This window comes from Musa acuminata, chromosome BXJ3-5, assembly GCF_036884655.1.
Source record: "Musa acuminata AAA Group cultivar baxijiao chromosome BXJ3-5, Cavendish_Baxijiao_AAA, whole genome shotgun sequence".
Lineage (NCBI taxonomy): Eukaryota > Viridiplantae > Streptophyta > Magnoliopsida > Zingiberales > Musaceae > Musa > Musa acuminata.
This window is the reverse complement of record NC_088353.1, coordinates 11,571,892-11,594,471: the sequence shown is the minus strand read 5'-3', so window position 1 is coordinate 11,594,471 and position 22,580 is coordinate 11,571,892. Positions and strand designations below refer to the sequence as shown.

The 22,580-nt window shown below is 37.7% G+C and overlaps 1 protein-coding gene across 2 annotated transcripts in view; it reads left to right on the top strand.

Moving 5' to 3' along the window:
* Nucleotides 1-8,123, top strand: part of LOC103973978 (alpha-mannosidase) — a 41,050-nt gene extending 32,927 nt beyond the window's left edge. The window contains exons 22-29 of one of the 2 annotated variants that reach the window (XM_009388683.3): nt 4,288-4,353; nt 5,193-5,305; nt 5,403-5,487; nt 6,624-6,734; nt 6,806-6,901; nt 6,978-7,025; nt 7,091-7,159; nt 7,785-8,123. In XM_009388683.3, coding sequence (XP_009386958.2) covers nt 4,288-4,353; nt 5,193-5,305; nt 5,403-5,487; nt 6,624-6,734; nt 6,806-6,901; nt 6,978-7,025; nt 7,091-7,159; nt 7,785-7,976 — 780 coding nt within the window. In that variant the 3' untranslated portion in view covers nt 7,977-8,123. The remainder of the gene's footprint in view (nt 1-4,287; nt 4,354-5,192; nt 5,306-5,402; nt 5,488-6,623; nt 6,735-6,805; nt 6,902-6,977; nt 7,026-7,090; nt 7,160-7,784) is intronic. The other variant, XM_065152043.1, reaches the window with a different exon arrangement.
* The last annotated feature ends 14,457 nt before the right edge of the window (nt 8,124-22,580 follow it).

Here is a 22,580-nt window from a genome sequence, read left to right as displayed (position 1 = left end):
CTTTTCTTATGTCATAGCAAAAACATATATTTATTTCTATATATTGCACTGTGGAACCAATATAATGACTCTCATCAACTACTATGAATTATATGGCTAAAAATATGATACATGGGCCACTTCTCTTGGGAAAACATTAACCTATTGAATCATGAACTACCTAGTGAGTGTTGGTTGTGAGGTTTTATATTTTACACGTGGGTTGCATGCCAGTGATGCCTAACATGATACATGCAAGAACAATGCCAAATTCCTTCTTACTGCATAGACAATTATATAGATACCATATCATCATGATATGATACAATTGGCAAGTACTGATATGGATCGGAACTCAAATCTGTTGTTCAATGTTCTTCAAATTATTGGTGGTTGCAGGTTGCAACATCAATATAGTACCTCAAAATAAAAATGGAAATTTTTAATATTTTCAATAGATAGGATGATTTGGTCGACCTTTGTATTTTTAGCAGGACCTATATTAGAGAAATATAAAAAACAACTGTTTCTCAATCAGATCACTGCCATTTGTCATTTGATTAGAAAATATACACAATGACCACATTCCAATCTCCTTTGCGCTTCCAAGTGTTTTAAATTATAAAAAAAGGCAAACTCAATGTACGTGGCTCTCACTAATATGGGGTCCCTTCACAATAATCTAGTAACTATATTCATCTATAAGTATTTGTTAGGATCCCTTTTATTTTCTGAGCTTTGAATAATATTTTATTGAGTTTATCTAGTTTAGTAAGAGTTAGATAGGGGCTTATTTGAGATTTATTTATTTATTAGGAAGTCCTGATGGGCTCAAAGGTGGAACTCTATAAATATGAATGTATCTGTTTTTTTTCATCTATCTATAAAATATTATTCCACCTTTTGGCTTCCTTGATCACTTCCAAGAAAAATTCCAAGAAATATCAACCAGGGTTGATAGTCATTCAATTCCAAGCACCACTTCGAAGTCATCTAATGGTAGCAAAAAGAAATCCACAAGCAACTCTTGGCCCTGTATAATCAATTTTATCTTCAAACAGTTGTTATCACAAGTTAAAATCTGTCCATCAACGACTTTTACTTCGAATTTGTCATAGCCTTCAATGTAGTAGGCCAATCGGTCAGCAACCTTACTGTCCATAAAATTGTTAGTACTACCGGTATTAATCAAAACTGTAACAGGCTGATGTTGGAAAATTCCTACAACTTCCATTGTTTACGGGTTAAAGTAGCCGACTAATGCATGCATTGTATGTATAATAGGCCCAACATCTTCATCAGAATCCATACCTTCATGATCAAAGTTCACATTATTAGCTTTTGGTTTCTCCTCGATTGGTTCAATCATCAGCAGTTGCCCCTATTTACATCGGTGCTCCTTACTCCACTTTTCATCACATTGTCAGTACAAACCCTTCGCTGATCTTTCCTTGAGTTCTTCTTGGGTTAGTTTTTGAGTGTTAGGGCCTCGGTTGGGGATAGATGGGGTGGGTGGCTTGCTGATCATTTGTTTATTGTCACTTCTATTTCGACAATTCTCTCTATTGATTTTTTCGTCATTCAAATGTGTAAATGAGATTGCGATTGTTATAATATGTGGTTAGCGAGCTTTGGCTTCACATTGGATATTTGGATTAAGTCCTTCGATAAATGTTCTCACCAGTTATCGTTTCAACCAGTCTCTGGCTTGATTTGACAATTGTTCAAATCTGCATTGATATTCTAATATTGTAGAAGTCTGACGAATTTTAACAAGCTGCCTATCAACATTCTCATATTCAGTCCTCTCTTGAATTGCTCACATGAGGGGACTTCCTGACAGGTTTCATACCAATCATACCATTGGATTGCATCTCCATCTAGTTAGATTAAAGTTATTTTCACCTTGGATTCTTTTAGAGTTCTTTGAAAACGAAAAAAAATTTTCTGCCCTAGAGATCCAACTGGTCAGATCTCCATCTTCCCATCTTGGGAATTTCACCTTCGTGCGGGGTTAGCTTGTATCCTATTCTTGGTTCCTTTTTTCGGTATCTCCAGATTGGTTCAACGTAGGACTTGAACTTTCATCTTGTTGAAGCTTGCTGAAGCTCTCCAATAGGCTCATTTTGAAATCATTAAGTGTTTCTTGCAACTGGTTCTGAAATCTAGTTTCCAAGGCTTCTAGTTGAGCTTTCACTGAATTATCGGCAGCTATTGCATAGGATTGTAGATCTGTAATCCCTGATTCTTATTTCTGGTGTCTAGTCAAGGCCATCAGCACTGCCCTATTCGGTGTGGCTGCTGTGAAGTTTGGCCCGAGGCAACGTTAAGGGCGTGAGGGATCGCGAAGCTGCCGAGGAAGCGGATGCCGAGAGTAGCATGAGGGCTCGCTGTGGTCACTGCAAGGAGGACACTGCAGCCAAGGATAAGAGGCAGCGGTGGTGGCGCATCTGGGAGCAGCATTGTGGGCATGAGGGATCGCTGAGAGGCTGCCGAGGAAGCGGACGCCAAGAGCAGCTTGAGGGCTCGCTGCGGTTGCTGCGAGGAGGATGCTGCTACTGAGGCTGCCCTGTTTCTGTCAGTGCATTAAGGAAAGGCTGTTGCCGAGGCTGAGAGGCAGCGGTGGTGGCATGGCTAGGAGCAGCAAGAGGGAGGTCCGCTGGCTGGGAAACAGCGGCGATCGGCGTGGGGAGTTGCCCTGTTTCTGTCGCTGCATGAAGGAAGACTGCTGTCGAGGCTAAGGAGAGAGATGGTGGTTGTGGCGGCTGGAGTGTGAAATGGTGACGGAGAGGGTTGTAGATGCCAATCGTGCACGGTCGCTGCATGCGCGGCTGCTGTTGCGACCCAAGGGGAGGTAGTGAGGGTCGCGGGCGATGCTGGGAGTTACTGGCGGTGGCATCTTTGGTGGAAGAAACAGTCTCCTTCTCCGCACCGATCGCTTGGCAATAGCTGAGAGAGATGGTAGTTGCGGTGCACATTATTCAAAGCGCAGAAAATAAATTGGATCCTGACAGTATTATCCAAGAAGATCTCTTTTGCAACTGCAGGATCACTGAGATTGACAGGCTTGAAGGGAGCTTTGGTTTCCTCACTAAAAACCATATAGAGGACCTAGTTCACAAAGACAGTTGATGTAGAAAGTGGTCCATGATCAGCTGGTTCAAAATAGGATTACCTCAGCACTGAATTCTTTGGGTGAATTGGGATTTTTTTTTTGTTTTTTGTTTTTTAGGCAAGGGAAGGAGAATAAATTTATTTTAATTTTTTTTATTTCTACTATGATGATAATTGTCCATTAAAGTCATTATCTATAAGCTCTTCAAGCCTCCTGAAGTTCATTGGTAGCTGATTAGGTCTCTTTATATTTTTTTTATCACATCCACCAGCTCCTATACTTGAAAAAATCTGTAGGTCCTGAGCTTTTGCAAAAACAAAGCTTTGGCCCAAATGATTTGGTCTCTTCTTCTTTCAACTGTTCAAGATTGCAGATTTTTGTTCTTTAGAATGTATTATTGACTATGACAAACGAATAGTGGACGTTATTAAGTTTGACTGCTCTATCAATCTTCTTCCTAAATTCACATTCATTTCTAAGGCCTTACATTATGCTTGTTGTGAGACTTCTCTACCTCTCTTTTCCTTTGAAATTTAACTTTTTCTCAGAGGAATTTTGAATTACATGGTGGCATTGTGAATTTCTCTGAAGATTAATTTTGAGCTACATGGTGGCATTATGAAATTTCTCTGCAGATTAATTTTGAACTACATGGTTGCATTATGAAATATCTCTGTACAGCAGAGTTGCTCCAGTATCATTCATAACAATGATCTACTAAATAAATGTCATGCAATGAACTGGTCTAGTCACTTGCCATAAATTACTGAAATACAAGTAATTGAACATAGTAGAAGCATTGAAATGCCATAATTTGTCCCCATTAATTCTTTAAGGCACCAGTATTGCACCACAGGTAGCTTAGAATTGTTCTTTCTGGTTGGTGGAGGATAAAAACCTCTTTGCATCAGAGTCCATCCTTATTCTTTGAATGATGACACTACTTAACCTGCATTGAATTCATATCTTTGGCTTCTACAACTTGATTGGATTAAATATAATCTAAATGTTAATGTGATACATAGTTGCAAGTGCGAAGATTCTACTCTCGTAGGCTTACTTTTATTTGTTTTTGTTACATGCATAGTAAAACCAAGTGTCATTAATGATGTAGTATGAATAATTTTAAGTTTAGCATTATACTTACCTTTTAAAGATTGCTCAAAATCATGGTTTACTAAAATCTGTTTCAGGTCCGAGACTATCGAGAGGATTGGAATCTTGAAGTGACTCAACCAGTTGCAGGAAACTATTACCCGGTATTTCTTCAGTGCAGGAAGCACTTCTATACTGCAAAGAGACTATTGGTGCTGATGTGAAAAACTACAAACTATATGTGACTGCTAGTAAAGTTTATCAAACAACCTAAATCCAGAATAAGTAAATCCCTTTAAGAACCTCATGTTTAATAATGTGACATGTAAACTGGTTTAGCTAACACATAATTTTATCATAATCATAAGGTTTGTCCCAGCATTTTGCATTAATTCTAAAATTCGATCCAACAGTTAAGCCATATAAAGTTTGCTCCAAAATTTAATGTTGACAATAAAGTTCTCCCCAATATTTAACTTGGCCATAAAATTTTCTAGTTAGTTTTCCCACTTGATTAGGATTAGGGTATGAGAGTCCTGTTTTTCTGACCATTAAGGAAATAAAAGAGTCTAAGGTTGTTCATCTAGATACTAGGCCAAATGCAGGCGATTTATCTCTTTAAAACTTGCTTCATAAAGGAATAGTCTGTCAGTCAGACGTTATCTACTCTAGGGCCACTGCCAAGATCTTTTTACTGGATTCAAAACTCATTCATCTTTTTGGGATTTTCTAAATCATTTTTTTTTAATATGACTTCACACTCCATTGACACACCATCTATTCTTCTTTATATTGCATGTTGACAAGATTCTGAATCATGGAGTCTTTTGATCATTTGGTTCAAAGAGAATTGAAGAGCTTTTATATTTTTTTTACAACTTGTACTGGCATAATTTAGCTTATTTACAGTTTACTATGTTAGTTTTTTCTTGATTTTCTTGTGTGAAGTAGCTTGGAACTTGTTTATAGTGTCTATCAGTTATTATTATTTGTTAAATTACAGCTGAACCTTGGAATATATATGACGGATGGTAAATCTGAACTCTCTGTTCTTGTGGATCGTGCTGTTGGAGGTTCCAGCATTCAAGATGGGGAAATAGAAATTATGCTTCATAGGTTCTAACCTAATATATGTACATTGGTTTCTTGATCAGTACTTGTTTGAACTTCTTTTTTTCATCTTCTGTAGTCCCCTAACTAATTATTTTTTTAGGCGCTTATTGTTTGATGACTCTAGGGGTGTTGGGGAAGCACTTGATGAACAAGTTTGTGTGAGTAATGCTTGTGAGGGCCTTACGGTATGGTCTACATTATTATTTAGTTACTATAGGATATTGTTTTGTATCTTTGTCTGCTCTCTTTCAACTGTATGAATTTTTGTTTTCTAAATGTAGCCATCTTTGTCTCCTTTGAGTGTTCAAATTGTCACCATTGCTCTTAACAACAGATACAATTTTATGTCAAGTGGAACAGCTATATAAGTTTAGAAGTCATAAGATGGACAATTATAATAATACAAAGTCATAAGAAAAAGGGAAATAAGTTGAGCAGATTTCCTTAGTTCTATCTCATTTCAGAGGGTTCTATTACATGTAGATGAAAGAAGTCATTAATCAGATGACCATCTTTGAGGTCTTTTATCATGGTACCTTTGATATTAACAGGCTTAACAACTCTTTTATTTCATTATTCCCTGACAGAGAGGAGCCAACACTATCAAAGACTACAGTCTGGTTAGCTTTTTAAGTTGCTTTTTCTTAACATTGTTTGGAAGATTGGTATCAACACTAGGATGGGGGAATTGACAGGATTAGTCAAACTATAGAAATCAGTTGAATTAATAAGATGTGAGTAAAATGTCCAAATCAGTCAATTTGACTGCTGAGAAATCTTTTTAACAGATGAATGATTCTGCCTAAGTTGGGTTTGAGGCAGAGAGATCCTTTATCTCCCTTAGTTTTGTATCCCTCAACTAGGCTAAGGTAATCTCTCTGGGAGAGAACCACGTACCTCTCCAATTGTCTCCTTGCACTTTATAGATGATCCATTACTCTTTCGTGTAACTAAGTTACAAGTCATTTAAAATCTTATGGCAATCTTCTCTAGTATCTGGGTTTTCCATCGACTCCAAATGTAAAATTATATATTTATCCCAAATAGGGACTTTAGCTAGTCCTTGGCAAATGTTCTTGATTGTTCATTTTGTGACCTTCCTAAACCTACTTGGGCTTTTCCACCTGCTTGGCCCACTAGTAAAACTCCAGGTCAATTGATTATAAATAACTAATATTTTAATCATTATTTCTTATTGTCCTTATATAAGATTTAGCTTTTATTCCTTTTTTTTTTTGGCTTCCCTCAAATTAATTTTAGGAATCAGATACACTAAACGGTATCCATGCTTAAGTTTATGCTAATATGAAAAACATAATAGGCACGAGGAAATTACTATATAAGTGTCAACAAATTTGGTAGTGGAGCATATTGGAGGCGAACATGTGGACAACAAATTTATTCTCCACTTCTTCTGGCATTCAGTCAAGAGGTACTCTAGGTTTTGATATATTCTTATGACTATAATTCTCTCCGTCATTTTGTGACATCAGGATTTTGTAGGATGAGGAAAGTTGGAAGTCATCTCATGTGGCAAAATCAACTTCAATGGACGTTGGGTATAATCTGCCTCCGAATGTTGCAATTATCACACTTCAGGTATCATTATATTTTCTTGAATTCCCATTTGATCTTCGAAGAACACTTTTACTAAACGAATGAGATTGATCTTCAGGATCTGGATGATGGAACTACCCTTTTCCGTTTGGCACATTTGTATGAGGTATGATGTGAATTAGTTGTAGGATATATTTTTCAACACATATTGAATCCTTTGCATTTTCATAGGCTGCAGAGGATCTTCAATATTCAACGATGGCTGTGGTCGAATTGAAAAAGGTCTTCGCAGGGAAAATGGTATATTCATCACTTTCCTAATCATATAAACTATTTTGTATCATCCATAAACACATAGGTTCTTATCAAAGGATTATAGTCTTTAATGTCTCAATATTAGATTTAAGTAAAAGGATTATAGTCTTCAATGTCTCAATATTAGATAGGTCCTTATCAAAGGATTACTTACCTTTTTACAAAGGTAAGTAACAAATAAGGGATTCAATCCCAGTACCTTCCTATTAAGAGTCAAGATCTTTAACAGACAAACTTGTGAACACCATCACATTCTATTCCATATATTATTCATTTAAGCTTTCTTAAGATTTGATAAAAAAAGAATTTTTCTTCTCGGATTTTAGAATGAAATTTTGGTTTGTCAGATATCGACATAAACATCGGTCTGTTAATTATAGGATATATCTGCCCTCTATTAGATTAGCTATTGGAATTTGATTAATAATATCAACAAAGGATTATTTTAGTCCAGGCATGATGTATTAACTGTGATGGCCCAATATCTCACAATCGAAGATACAAAGTGTTGGTCTCATACCATAACCAATAAAGCAGCTTCCATCTCTTCATACGCCACTTGGAAAATGTTAACTTTAGATTGTTGACTTCAATGTTTTCTGGATTGCAGATCAAAGAATTAAGAGAGACGAACTTATCAGCAAACCAAAATAAGACAAACATGAAGAAGATGAAATGGAGAACCGAAGGAGATGTTGGAACTGTTTCAGCTCCTATCATCAGGGGTTCCCCAGTCGACAATACTACACTTGTCGTTGAATTGGGACCGATGGAGATTCGTACCTTCTTGATAAAGTTTTGATTTACAATTTCCCCTATAAATTAGTCTCTTATTTGAACTTATCAGTTGTTGGTTGTGCTCGAAAATAAAAGAATAGATGAATCATTGTGTTGCATTCAACCTCATTGTAATCTAATTTTGTTTCTAGTTGGGAAGTCTTTCTTTTAATGCTTCTTCTGCTTCTGCTTCTGCTTCTTTTAATGAATACGTTATTTAATAATTTTGATACTAGATAATGTTCAATTTTCATCCTAGAGTGAGTATTAATAGTCTCCCTCAAACTGCAGGTGATAAGTTATTACGAAAAGATCCCTTCCGTTGACTAATGTTTTACTTGGTGAGTTACTAAGTAGCGGGTGATATGAGTTGAACTATATGATTTACGGGCTTGATGTTAAAGCTTACGTGCAACATGCATTTATAGGATATGTTGAGACCTCGAAAGCAATCCCATGACGGTCTTAATTTCCAATGTTTTTTTTTGTTTTTGTTTTTGTTGACACATTCATCTTCGGTTAGCTTTGCCTTTCATCGAAGGCTCATCATTATCTTTCGTTCCTGTGTATAATTTTGCTGTTTTACTTTCTACAATGTTAATTTTCTTTTTTTCCCCCCTCTTTACTGGGTTTTTCGCAAGTTGTTCTGCTGTCGGCCGGCCCATCATTATCTCTTTGGACTTTCTGCCTTGTGGAAATCATCGATGCTTTATTAATTTCTCCAATTGATAATATATTAGATGTTCTCCATCTTAAGGAACATCTTCATTAATTTAAGGATTACATCAGGTATCCCATCCCATCCCATCCCATCCCATCCCATCATATCATGGATCAACAAACTCTCTAAATGCAATAATGGAGAGGAATTGACTGTCAACGCCCTTCTTCAAGTGAACAAAGCCATCAAATGCAATAATGGATTCAAATGGCCAAGCAACGTACATGGACAATTACTTGCTATTGCACCAACACAGTCTTACCTAATTAATCAATGGAACCAACACCCATGCAATGCAAAGGCATGGAGATCACTCTGCAAGAGGTTATCAAATTAATGTAATCTTTTTATAGAAATGAAATTTAAATGACAGGTAAAATTTGACATGCTTCATAGAATTGTTGTAGCGTGTTGGCTGTGGCTACTAAAGGGCTCTACAAGTCAAGATATATTGCAGGTATATTCAAATAAAATAAAACCAAGGCATTTTAATTGTCGTAATATTCATACGAGCTCGAAATCAATAAACTTTATGGTGTTAGAGATTTGTTTCATCATCTTCATCATCGGCATACCAAAACTCTACAAGAGATTGGAACACGTTTCAAGGAAACGGTCTTCCTTGAAATCCTTGTATAGCAAGTAACAATCATTTGTGTATTTGCAAATAAGTTAGTAGTTGGATTTTCTTTATATATATATATATATATATATATATATATATATATATATATATATATATATATATATATATATATATATATATCAATTTGAAATGATGTACGTCAACTTTGAACATTAGTTTGCAATCCAACTTAGATTTGGTTTTGTGCAATATTTTTTCACATGTCGCTTTTTTTTGTCATTCTCTACCTTAGTCTATACAACTGTCATCCAAAATTCCACCTCAGTTTATAATTATCTACAACATAATACCCTTAAAAGAAAATAATTTAATATGCATTGCCGCTGGAATTTAATGAGTCATAATAAAACAATCATATTGAATGAAGTTTAAGTCTCATTAAAAGTTCGACGTAGTTTGTATTCATTAATTTAATATGCTAATTAAGTTCCTTCCCTTTATGGTTATTGGAATAACTTTTAATATAATAGGATGGTATTTTTACGCGTGACGGTCTCTCCCTCTCCTCCCCACCCCCCATGTTCCACCGAAACCTCTAGATTCGTGAGATGGCCATTGGAAGCCGACTTTTTATCTCTTTCATTTTAGTTCTGATTCAAACGCCCGATGGCCCTTGGAATCTCCGAGGGGATGTACTGCAGTTAACTCCATGGAAGCTAAACTTCCGACTAACGGCCACCAAAATTGATACAACCCCTATTTGGGTTTGTAGTTATCGAAGTTATTTTGAGGGGAGATTATAAGAACTAGATTTAAAGGATATTCTAGAGAGAATATGAAAATAAAAAAATATATCTTATAATCACATTAGAGTCTTTGGGTGTCAAGCATTTATTCATATTCCCAAAATGAGAGGTCCAAACTTGATAATAAGGGAAAATCATGTATCTTCTTAGGATATGATCATGAAGAGTTTGAGTATAGATTATGGTATCCAATGAACAAGAAGATTATTAGAAACAGAGATGATGTGTTTCTTGAAGTCCAATTGTTTGATGTGATGATAATGTTCAGAAGCCAAAAATCTCTATTTATATTTCTTGGAGTTTGGGTCCAGTTCCTTCACCTGTAGTTTATGATGATCATGGGGGAGATGAACAAGAAGATTGTGGTGAGAATGCCAGTAATGATACTCCTATAGTTGATGATATTGAACCAACTAAACAAGCACCTCCACCATCAGTTGAGATTCCATTGAGAAGATCCAAAAGAGAGCAATAACTATTACTAGATATCATCCACATGAGTATGTTATGCTTACTGATAGGGAAGAACCAAAAACTTACCAAGAAGCTATTCTACATGAGCATAAGAATGAGTGGGTTAAACCCATACAAGAAGAGATGAGATCCTTGCTTGAGAACAACACTTATGACTTGTAAGTTACCTAAAGAGAAGAAAGCTTTTAAGAATAAATGGGTTTACAAATTAAAAATCGAAAATAATAGTTCACAATAAAGATACAAGATACGACTAGTTGTAAAAGGATTCAGTTAGAGAAAGGTATTGACTATAAAGAAATATTTTCTTCTATGATGGAAATATCCTCTATCAGAGTTGTTCTTGGTTTGGCTGCTCACTTGAATTTAAAAGTTGAACAACTTAATGTGAAAACAACATTTCTTCATGGTGATTCAGAAGAAGAAATTTATATGGAGTAATCAGAAGGTTTTAAAGTCTAAGGGAAAAGAAAATCTAGTGTGTAAGCTTACAAAAAATTTATATCGACTCAAATAGATACCTAGATAGTGGTACAAGAAGTTTGATTTCTTTATGATGAGCCAAGGATATAATAGAATCACATCTGATTATTGTGTATTTATGAAGAAATTTTCAGATGATGATTTTATTATTCTCCTACTATATATTGATGATATGCTGATTGTTGGCCCATGATGCTGGTAAAATTAAAAAGCTTAAAAGAGAGTTAAGTAAGTTTTTTATTATAAAAGACTTGGGATCGGTGAAACAAATACTTAGCATGAAGATTCTTTGTGATAGGAAGAAAAGGAAGATTTGGCTATTTCAAGAGAGTTACATTGAAAAGATTCTTGAAAGATTCAACATGAGTAAAGCCAAATCAGTTTGTTCTCCACTTGCAAGTCATTTCAAGCTTAGTTCGAAATAATGTCTTACAAGTGAGAAAGAAAAAGAAGAAATGTCCAAAGTGTCTTATTCATTTGTAGTAGGCAATTTGATGTATGCTATGGTTTGTACTATGTCAGATATAGCTCATGCAGTTGGAGTTGTCGGTCGATTTCTTTCTAATCATGGTAAGGAATATTGGGCAGTAGTGAAATGAATATTACGATATCTAAGAGGTACTTCCAAGTTATATTTATGTTTTGGCAGTGATGAACCTGTGCTAGAAGGGTACACAGATGCAGACATAGCAAGTGATACTGATTTCAGGAAGTCCACTTCGAGATTCTTGATGACATTTGTAGAGTGAGTAGTCTCTTGGTAATTTAAGTTACAGAATTGTGTTGCTCTATCAACCATAGAAGCAGAATATATAGTATTTATTGAAGCTTGTAAGAAAACTTTATGGATTAAAAAGTTTCTACAAGAATTGAGCTTGAAATAGGAAGAATATTCATCTCTCCAAGAATTCAACATACCATTCCAGATCCAAGTATATTGATGTGAGATATCACTGGATTCATGATGTGCTTAAGATAAAAGAATTATAGTTAGAAAATATACATACCAATGAGAATGAATCAGATATGTTGATAAAATCTTTGCCTAAGGAGAAGTTTAAAACATGTAAGCAAAGAGCAGGCTTAGTACAACCCATCATATGAGCTAGAAGGAGAGAATTGTTGGGTCCAACCCATATGTGGGCTTGGACTAGACAATTGGACTTTTTAAACCCAAATCAACAATGAAAAGAAAAAGGGGAAGAGACGTGCACGGTGCATGTAGTGAGAAATAGTGAAGGGTTTTGATGCGTGCAGCGAACGGTGGCGATAGACAGAGAGCGAACGGTAGTCAAACATTATTAATTTTAGCCCAAATTATATGTGGAGAATTCTTGCAGTAAGCTCTACAATCCTAATGGTGCTGATTTGAAGTTTATTCTCTCTGAGATATTTTTCTGCTATACCCACTTTGTGAGACCTAAACTCTTTTTTTTATGAGATCCATTCATGTGATGATGATATAGTCTTGATGTTATTATGATCCTCTTGTTATTTTAGAGAAGACTTATTGTAAGCATCTTATCATTAGTATTGATAGTGAAAGTTTGAGGTGGAGTATGGTCCCATGATTTTTTCCGAATTAGATTTTTCACATTAAAATTCAGTCTCATTTTATGATTGATTCACTGTTATGTTATACTGTTTATGTTTCTGGTTCATATATGCTTTTGATATTGATATTATGTTAAAGAATAGATAAAGAGGGAAAAGAATTATTCCGTTTTAACATATTTTTCCCAACACATGATGATATTATTAAAAAGATTAATTCTCACTATCTTTACCAGGCGGGTAGACTTGTCTTAATTAAATCTGTTCTTACCTCTACACCAATTGATACCTTGAGAGTCACTTGGATGCATGATTCAATTATCAGAAAGATTGAATCCTTGATACCTTGTAATACCATTAAGCTAAAATGACAGAAACCAACTGTGGGTTGGTATAAGCTGAACATGGATGGTTCTTCTTCTTTGCAAGGGAGAGCTAGCTGGGTTCGTGCTACAGGATTCTACGGGAAGCAACAATGTTGTTGGACTGAAGTATTTACCAAATAAGATACCTTTTTAGTGTGAAGCAATGACAGTGGAGGCTGGTTTGCTGTATGCTCTCAACAAAGGAAGGCATCACAAAGCTGCAAATTGAAACAGACTCTTCAATCCTAGTTGACTTCCTCAATTCAGATAAGCAACCTCATTGGCTGTGAAGCATCTTATTTCAGATATCAAGCACTTATTGTTACAGCTTGGTTGTTTTATAATATTGTAATTGGTGAATGTAATCAGGCAGCCAATTGGGTTGCCAAAAAATTCAGGATGGATAAACTTACAACTGTTTGGGAAGATTCCTTCTCCGAGGACCTCTGTAACTCTTTAAAATGACGACTTCTTCAGGTCTTTTGATAGAGTAATAAGATCTTAATGAATTTTCTTTTGCAAAAAAATAAATAAATAAATAAATATATATATATAGTAGGATGGTCAGAAAATTAGATAGTAGAGCATATGATAACTAACAATAACGAGATTAGACAGGGAGAAACTAAAATATTTTTTTCAAAACAAAACTCCAACCCAACACTCTTTAACTTTGAACCTATTTTCATCGATTATAGAGAGTACGTCTTCACTATTAGGATACAAATCCATAAAATTATTATCACAATGCAATGCATGAAAAGTACAAGCATGAGATGAGGAGAGGGAAGCCAACCATCCACTTCCCTCGAGCCATTTGTTGCACCCACCAACACTTGACCGATGAAGTATAACAGTATATATAACTCCCCGCATGGATTGGAAATGGCAAATTCGGATTTAATGCATCGAATCTGTCTTATATATTTATATCACTAAAGTAAAACAGTAAAAAAAGGGAAACCGAATTGAAGAGAGAAGAAGAAAGATTACTTCCTTTTTCTTGTTCTGAAGGTGGCATTACCTTGCAGTGGCGGAATCTCCTATGAGCACAGAAGGCAGCGTCACCATAGAACTGGCTGAATATAAGATTGGAAACGGGCCTGCAGTTTCTTTCAGAGTGAATTTTAAGCTGAGTAATTAGTCATTTTTAACACATCATTCGTACAGAAGAAAGTTTGACATTCTTCAAAAGCACAATTATTTTAGCAGTATTTTGCTGGCATTATCAAAATAAGATAATAATAAACATATTTAGTCCCATATGAGAAATAGTGAGAACCAATAACTTAGCCATTATTGTTGTTGTTCCATTTGATGCGCATCCTACGTATTCCACTAGAGTTAGAGGAGGACTTGATCGGCTCAAAGGATTCTCCCCAATATGACGGGAGGAGCCTGATCGTCAGCTTGAGCTAGTGAGGTTGCTTCATCAACCCGTCAACATTGAGTTGGTGGTGGTGGTGGTGGTGGCGCTAGAGGATCCGATCAATATTTGTTTGCAAGAAGAGCCCTCTTCTCTTCTTCAGGATGGTTCCCGATCCGAGGGATAAAAGTAGTGATGCTACTCATAAGGTTAGTCACTAGCCAAGCAATAATTAATTTAAACTTAATTAGAATTATACATAACCTCCAGATGTAATCTAGGTCGAAGGCCAACAATGTGTCTAGCCTACTATTCATAGGGGACCCTCTAATTACTCTGAGCAAGGCCCTTAAAGATATTATGTAAGGAGGGTGTCAAAGTTATCATTGTGAAATGTGAGGAATCAAATTTGGGCAGATCCCATGGAATGGCCAAAACCACATGCATGCCAGGGAAGATGGTGGTATCGAAATATCATTTTGGCATGATGAATAAGGGAAACTACTTCACTTAGAGGGACACATGCACCATCGAAAGGCCAAATTGAGTTAGAGAATTGGAAGTTGTATCGAAATATCATTACGTCAAAACTTAGTTGTCGAGCCAAAAGATTAGTAGATGTAGATGTCGAGCCAAAAGATTAGTAGATGTACCAGATAATATACTTTATGCTAGAGGTTTAAACATTATATCAGAAGGAACAAATATAATGTTAGAAGATAGGATGTCATGATAAAGTTGACATGCTAGAGGATTGGATGATATATCAAAGGATAAGACGATATGTTGAAGGTTTGGATGAGATGCACTAAGATTAGATGACATACCGGAAAAGTGGACAACATGATGAATACTTTAAAAATGTGCCAAACGAGTGGTTATGAGCCAAGATCTTAGTTGAGATCATTTTGGAATAATTTGATTCGGTATCAAGTTGAACTAGAGCCCAAGTTTGTAATGGTTATTGGGCTTGAAGTTGAACTATTATTAGACTTATTAGAAGGCCAAATATGTGGTCTAAAAATTTCTAGAGTAGTGGTACCACTAGGCTTAGGCAGTAGTACCACCTGAGTCACCCGACAAGCATTGCTTATGTTTTATTAACATTTATAATAGTAGTACCATCAATATCGATAATAAGCAATAACGGTAGTAAGATAGCCATAGTTCAAAATGGCATCTTTGTTTCAAAGTTTGTGGTGATAGTACTACCTAAAGTCAATAGTAATATCACTTTGTACTTTAAAATTTTGAGAATTTAAATTTTTGGTTGTGTTTTTTAAGCCTTTTGGAGGCTATAAATATCTCACTTGAGCTTGGTTAATGGAGCATCTATTTTTGAGTTTAGAAAGTATTGTGGCTCTCTCTTTGAGTATTCTCTCTTGAGTTTAATTATAGTACTAAGTGATAGGAGGTGTGAGGTCTCTTAAATACGAGCAAGTGAAAAAGTTTTTTCCTAAGCCAAAAAAAGGAAAAAATTATAACAATGGTAGTTGATCTTCACCGGTTAGAAGGAAGTTCGTTAGTATAAGTCGATGGCAGTTCGTTAGTAGAAGTCGATGGCCTCGAGAGAAAAGAAATCAAGATTAGATATAGATCAAGAAAATTGAACTACAGCATCCATTTAACTGAATTAGCCCTAAGCATATATTAATGACATGTGTAACTAAATTGGCTCAAAATATATTTTAATGGCACGTATAATCGAATAAGCCTAAAGCACATTTTGATGGCACATGCAGTCGAATTATTCCAAATTGCAGATCAACGTCATGTTCAACTGATCAACCCAAAGCGTATTTTGATGATATGCATAGTTAAATCAAATAAAAACACATTTTGATGACATATGTAGTTGAATTGACCCAAGCATATTTTGATAGATGCATAACCGAATCACCTTAACATGCATCTCAACTATAGACACGAACAAGATGGTTTGACACATGAAAGAACTCATGGTTTGCTTCAATGTCAACCGATCAATATGGGTACTTAGGGCAATTGCTATAAGGATAAAGACACAACCGATACCTTAACATCGTATGACTAACACCTTGGTGCCATATGGTTGGTACGTGCCCGATAGTTTAATTGTATATAGCTGACACCTCAATGCTTGGTCGAATCGATAATTATTCCCCATAATCAATATTGGTTATAGGTGTTGATATGGCAAAAAATGGCAGACCTCACTTCTGGCAACGTCCCCCGCACGTGGACAGGCACGGCGCCCCAGGAAGAGCAGCGAGGGTGACGGTCTGCGTCCGGACATCAGCTTCGTTGAAGCCACAGCCCCTCAGTTGACCCAACACAGTAGGACAAGACAGAAGTAGGTAGCGGTTGAAGCTCGCCCATACCCTGCGATTCCCCGGTCCCCTACGCAACGTCCTCGGCGATGTCGGACGCTATCAGAAGTACGGCCCCGACTGATGGGATGGCGCGCCCGGTAATGCCGAGTCCCCCTATAAATACCCCTGAGCCAGAAGGAGAAAGGGGGGCGACCTCTTGGAAGAAAACCGACCTCCACGTCACTCTCTAACTTGATCGTCGGAGGGGTCGGGTGGAGCATCCCGACTCGACCTTTGTGCAGGTATCGAGCCAAGGCCCCCGTCCGGACACGCCGAATCCCCGCCCGGAGGAAGTCGCAGCGTCGCCCCGAGACCAAAGCCGCACCCGACCGCCTTGGCAGAAACGAGCAACGCCACAGGGAGATCCCCGCCATTCGGACCCCCGAACGAGCCGAGACGACCCCCCGGGTCACGGCTAAGAAAAAGGTGTTTACCCTAACATAATGGCGCTAGAAGGAGGGCCGGTCCGAATGTCAAGCGATCAACAGGCTCACCCCGACGAACCCCCAGCCGTCAGGCCGCACACGATCGACGCAACGGAAGAACATCCCCAATAGGAGGGGGTTCGGGACGAGCGCCCCGCTGCAATCTCGGAGCGCTATTGGCGATTGTTCAACGACCTTAGTCTGTCGCCCCCCATCGCCAATCCCGGTGGCCCGTCCCCCGTGCCACCTGAAGCCTTCTACGACCTCACACACCAGGTCCGGGCTCTTACGGGAGTAATGCAGACCATCATCCCGTTGGTCTCTCCTCCGACGTCTTCACATTCAACCCTACCTCCACCACGGCAATGGTCCGCCGCCCAAAACCCCGCACCGCCTCTCGAGTCTCCCGCTTCGCCTCCGGGCCAATCGACCCAGCCCGGGAGCCAAGGAGCGGAGGACCTAATGGCGCACCCGACGCCCGTGGCCCCGCTTTCAGACTCGACGGAGGGCCTACGGGCCCAGCTACGCCTCGTAGGCCGCCGACTGGACGAGGTGCAGCGTGAGGTTCGCCGGACCAGGGGAGACTCGGGGGCCGAGCAACATCAGGGGTCCCCTTTCACCCCCGAGATTCAAGAGCAAGCAATCCCGCCACATTTTCGGCTCCCTTCATTAGATCCCTACGACGGCGCCACCGACCCGGCGGACCACGTAGCCGCTTTCCGCGCCCAAATGGCACTATACGGGACGTCTGATGCCTTGATGTGCAGGGCGTTCCCGACAACCCTACGAGGCCTAGCCCGAGCGTGGTACAGCAATCTGAAGACCGCGACCATCGCCTCTTTCGACCAGTTGGCCAGGGACTTCGAGCTTAACTTCCTGGCTCACACCAAGCCGAAGCCGTCAGTGGCAATGCTCCTCGGGCTCAACCAGAGGGAGGACGAGCCCCTTTCTCACTTTGTGAACCGCTTCACCACACAAATTCGCGGGCTGTCTGATGCTCACCCTTCTTTGATGATGCAGGCATTCATGATGGGCCTGCGCCCTACCCGATTCTTTTGGTCTCTGGTGGAGCGACCCCCCACTTCGGTACCCGAAATGTTGCAGCGCGCGAACCAGTTCAACGCTGTTGAAGCATGGATGGTCGGGAGGCGCGACGGACAGAGAGAGAAATAAGATTTTGAGTTTTTGTGTTTGACGATCGGTAGTTAAATATTGTCAATTTTAGCCCAAATTATATGTGGAGAATCTTTACAGTAAGCTCTACAATCTTAACGGTGCTGATTTGAAATTTATTCTCTCTAAGATATTTTTCTGCTATACCCACTTTATGAGACCTAAACTTTTTTTTTTTTATAAGATCCATCCATTTGATGATAATATAGCCAAGATATGTAGTCTTGATGTTATTATGATCCTCTTGTTATTTTAGAGAAGGCTTATTGTAAACCTCTTATCATTAGTATTGATAGTGAAAGTTTGAGGTGGACTATGGTCCCGTGATTTTTTTCATATTGGATTTTCTACGTTAAAATTCAATATCTCATTTTATGATTGATTCACTGTTATACAGTTTATGTTATTCTGGTTCATATATGCTTTTGATATTAAGTTGGTATTACGATAAAGAGAGAAAAAAATTATTTACTTTAACATATTTTTCCCAACACATGATGATATTATTAAAAAGATTATTTCAAAGTTTGCTGATTTGAAACCTCACTATCTTTCCCAGGCGATTAGACTTGTCTTAATTAAATCTGTTCTTACCTCTACACCAATTCATACCTTGAGAGTCACTTGGATGCATGATTCAATTATCAGAAAGATTGAATCCTTGATACCTTGTAATACCATTAAGCTAAAATGACAGAAACCAACTGTGGGTTGGTATAAGCTGAACATGGATGGTTCTTCTTCTTTGCAAGGGGGAGCTGGGTTCGTGCTACAGGATTCTACGGGAAGCAACAATGTTGTTGGACTGAAGTATTTACCAAATAAGATACCTTTTTAGTGTGAAGCAATGACAGTGGAGGCTGGTTTGCTGTATGCTCTCAACAAAGGAAGGCATCACAAAGCTGCAAATTGAAACAGACTCTTCAATCCTAGTTGACTTCCTCAATTCAGATAAGCAACCTCATTGGCTGTGAAGCATCTTATTTCAGATATCAAGCACTTATTGTTACAGCTTGGTTGTTTTATAATATTGTAATTGGTGAATGTAATCAGGCAGCCAATTGGGTTGCCAAAAAATTCAGGATGGATAAACTTACAACTGTTTGGGAAGATTCCTTCTCCGAGGACCTCTGTAACTCTTTAAAATGACGACTTCTTCAGGTCTTTTGATAGAGTAATAAGATCTTAATGAATTTTCTTTTGCAAAAAAATAAATAAATAAATAAATATATATATATAGTAGGATGGTCAGAAAATTAGATAGTAGAGCATATGATAACTAACAATAACGAGATTAGACAGGGAGAAACTAAAATATTTTTTTCAAAACAAAACTCCAACCCAACACTCTTTAACTTTGAACCTATTTTCATCGATTATAGAGAGTACGTCTTCACTATTAGGATACAAATCCATAAAATTATTATCACAATGCAATGCATGAAAAGTACAAGCATGAGATGAGGAGAGGGAAGCCAACCATCCACTTCCCTCGAGCCATTTGTTGCACCCACCAACACTTGACCGATGAAGTATAACAGTATATATAACTCCCCGCATGGATTGGAAATGGCAAATTCGGATTTAATGCATCGAATCTGTCTTATATATTTATATCACTAAAGTAAAACAGTAAAAAAAGGGAAACCGAATTGAAGAGAGAAGAAGAAAGATTACTTCCTTTTTCTTGTTCTGAAGGTGGCATTACCTTGCAGTGGCGGAATCTCCTATGAGCACAGAAGGCAGCGTCACCATAGAACTGGCTGAATATAAGATTGGAAACGGGCCTGCAGTTTCTTTCAGAGTGAATTTTAAGCTGAGTAATTAGTCATTTTTAACACATCATTCGTACAGAAGAAAGTTTGACATTCTTCAAAAGCACAATTATTTTAGCAGTATTTTGCTGGCATTATCAAAATAAGATAATAATAAACATATTTAGTCCCATATGAGAAATAGTGAGAACCAATAACTTAGCCATTATTGTTGTTGTTCCATTTGATGCGCATCCTACGTATTCCACTAGAGTTAGAGGAGGACTTGATCGGCTCAAAGGATTCTCCCCAATATGACGGGAGGAGCCTGATCGTCAGCTTGAGCTAGTGAGGTTGCTTCATCAACCCGTCAACATTGAGTTGGTGGTGGTGGTGGTGGTGGCGCTAGAGGATCCGATCAATATTTGTTTGCAAGAAGAGCCCTCTTCTCTTCTTCAGGATGGTTCCCGATCCGAGGGATAAAAGTAGTGATGCTACTCATAAGGTTAGTCACTAGCCAAGCAATAATTAATTTAAACTTAATTAGAATTATACATAACCTCCAGATGTAATCTAGGTCGAAGGCCAACAATGTGTCTAGCCTACTATTCATAGGGGACCCTCTAATTACTCTGAGCAAGGCCCTTAAAGATATTATGTAAGGAGGGTGTCAAAGTTATCATTGTGAAATGTGAGGAATCAAATTTGGGCAGATCCCATGGAATGGCCAAAACCACATGCATGCCAGGGAAGATGGTGGTATCGAAATATCATTTTGGCATGATGAATAAGGGAAACTACTTCACTTAGAGGGACACATGCACCATCGAAAGGCCAAATTGAGTTAGAGAATTGGAAGTTGTATCGAAATATCATTACGTCAAAACTTAGTTGTCGAGCCAAAAGATTAGTAGATGTAGATGTCGAGCCAAAAGATTAGTAGATGTACCAGATAATATACTTTATGCTAGAGGTTTAAACATTATATCAGAAGGAACAAATATAATGTTAGAAGATAGGATGTCATGATAAAGTTGACATGCTAGAGGATTGGATGATATATCAAAGGATAAGACGATATGTTGAAGGTTTGGATGAGATGCACTAAGATTAGATGACATACCGGAAAAGTGGACAACATGATGAATACTTTAAAAATGTGCCAAACGAGTGGTTATGAGCCAAGATCTTAGTTGAGATCATTTTGGAATAATTTGATTCGGTATCAAGTTGAACTAGAGCCCAAGTTTGTAATGGTTATTGGGCTTGAAGTTGAACTATTATTAGACTTATTAGAAGGCCAAATATGTGGTCTAAAAATTTCTAGAGTAGTGGTACCACTAGGCTTAGGCAGTAGTACCACCTGAGTCACCCGACAAGCATTGCTTATGTTTTATTAACATTTATAATAGTAGTACCATCAATATCGATAATAAGCAATAACGGTAGTAAGATAGCCATAGTTCAAAATGGCATCTTTGTTTCAAAGTTTGTGGTGATAGTACTACCTAAAGTCAATAGTAATATCACTTTGTACTTTAAAATTTTGAGAATTTAAATTTTTGGTTGTGTTTTTTAAGCCTTTTGGAGGCTATAAATATCTCACTTGAGCTTGGTTAATGGAGCATCTATTTTTGAGTTTAGAAAGTATTGTGGCTCTCTCTTTGAGTATTCTCTCTTGAGTTTAATTATAGTACTAAGTGATAGGAGGTGTGAGGTCTCTTAAATACGAGCAAGTGAAAAAGTTTTTTCCTAAGCCAAAAAAAGGAAAAAATTATAACAATGGTAGTTGATCTTCACCGGTTAGAAGGAAGTTCGTTAGTATAAGTCGATGGCAGTTCGTTAGTAGAAGTCGATGGCCTCGAGAGAAAAGAAATCAAGATTAGATATAGATCAAGAAAATTGAACTACTGCATCCATTTAACTGAATTAGCCCTAAGCATATATTAATGACATGTGTAACTAAATTGGCTCAAAATATATTTTAATGGCACGTATAATCGAATAAGCCTAAAGCACATTTTGATGGCACATGCAGTCGAATTATTCCAAATTGCAGATCAACGTCATGTTCAACTGATCAACCCAAAGCGTATTTTGATGATATGCATAGTTAAATCAAATAAAAACACATTTTGATGACATATGTAGTTGAATTGACCCAAGCATATTTTGATAGATGCATAACCGAATCACCTTAACATGCATCTCAACTATAGACACGAACAAGATGGTTTGACACATGAAAGAACTCATGGTTTGCTTCAATGTCAACCGATCAATATGGGTACTTAGGGCAATTGCTATAAGGATAAAGACACAACCGATACCTTAACATCGTATGACTAACACCTTGGTGCCATATGGTTGGTACGTGCCCGATAGTTTAATTGTATATAGCTGACACCTCAATGCTTGGTCGAATCGATAATTATTCCCCATAATCAATATTGGTTATAGGTGTTGATATGGCAAAAAATGGTAGACCTCACTTCTGGCAACGTCCCCCGCACGTGGACAGGCGCGGCGCCCCAGGAAGAGCAGCGAGGGTGACGGTCTGCGTCCGGACAT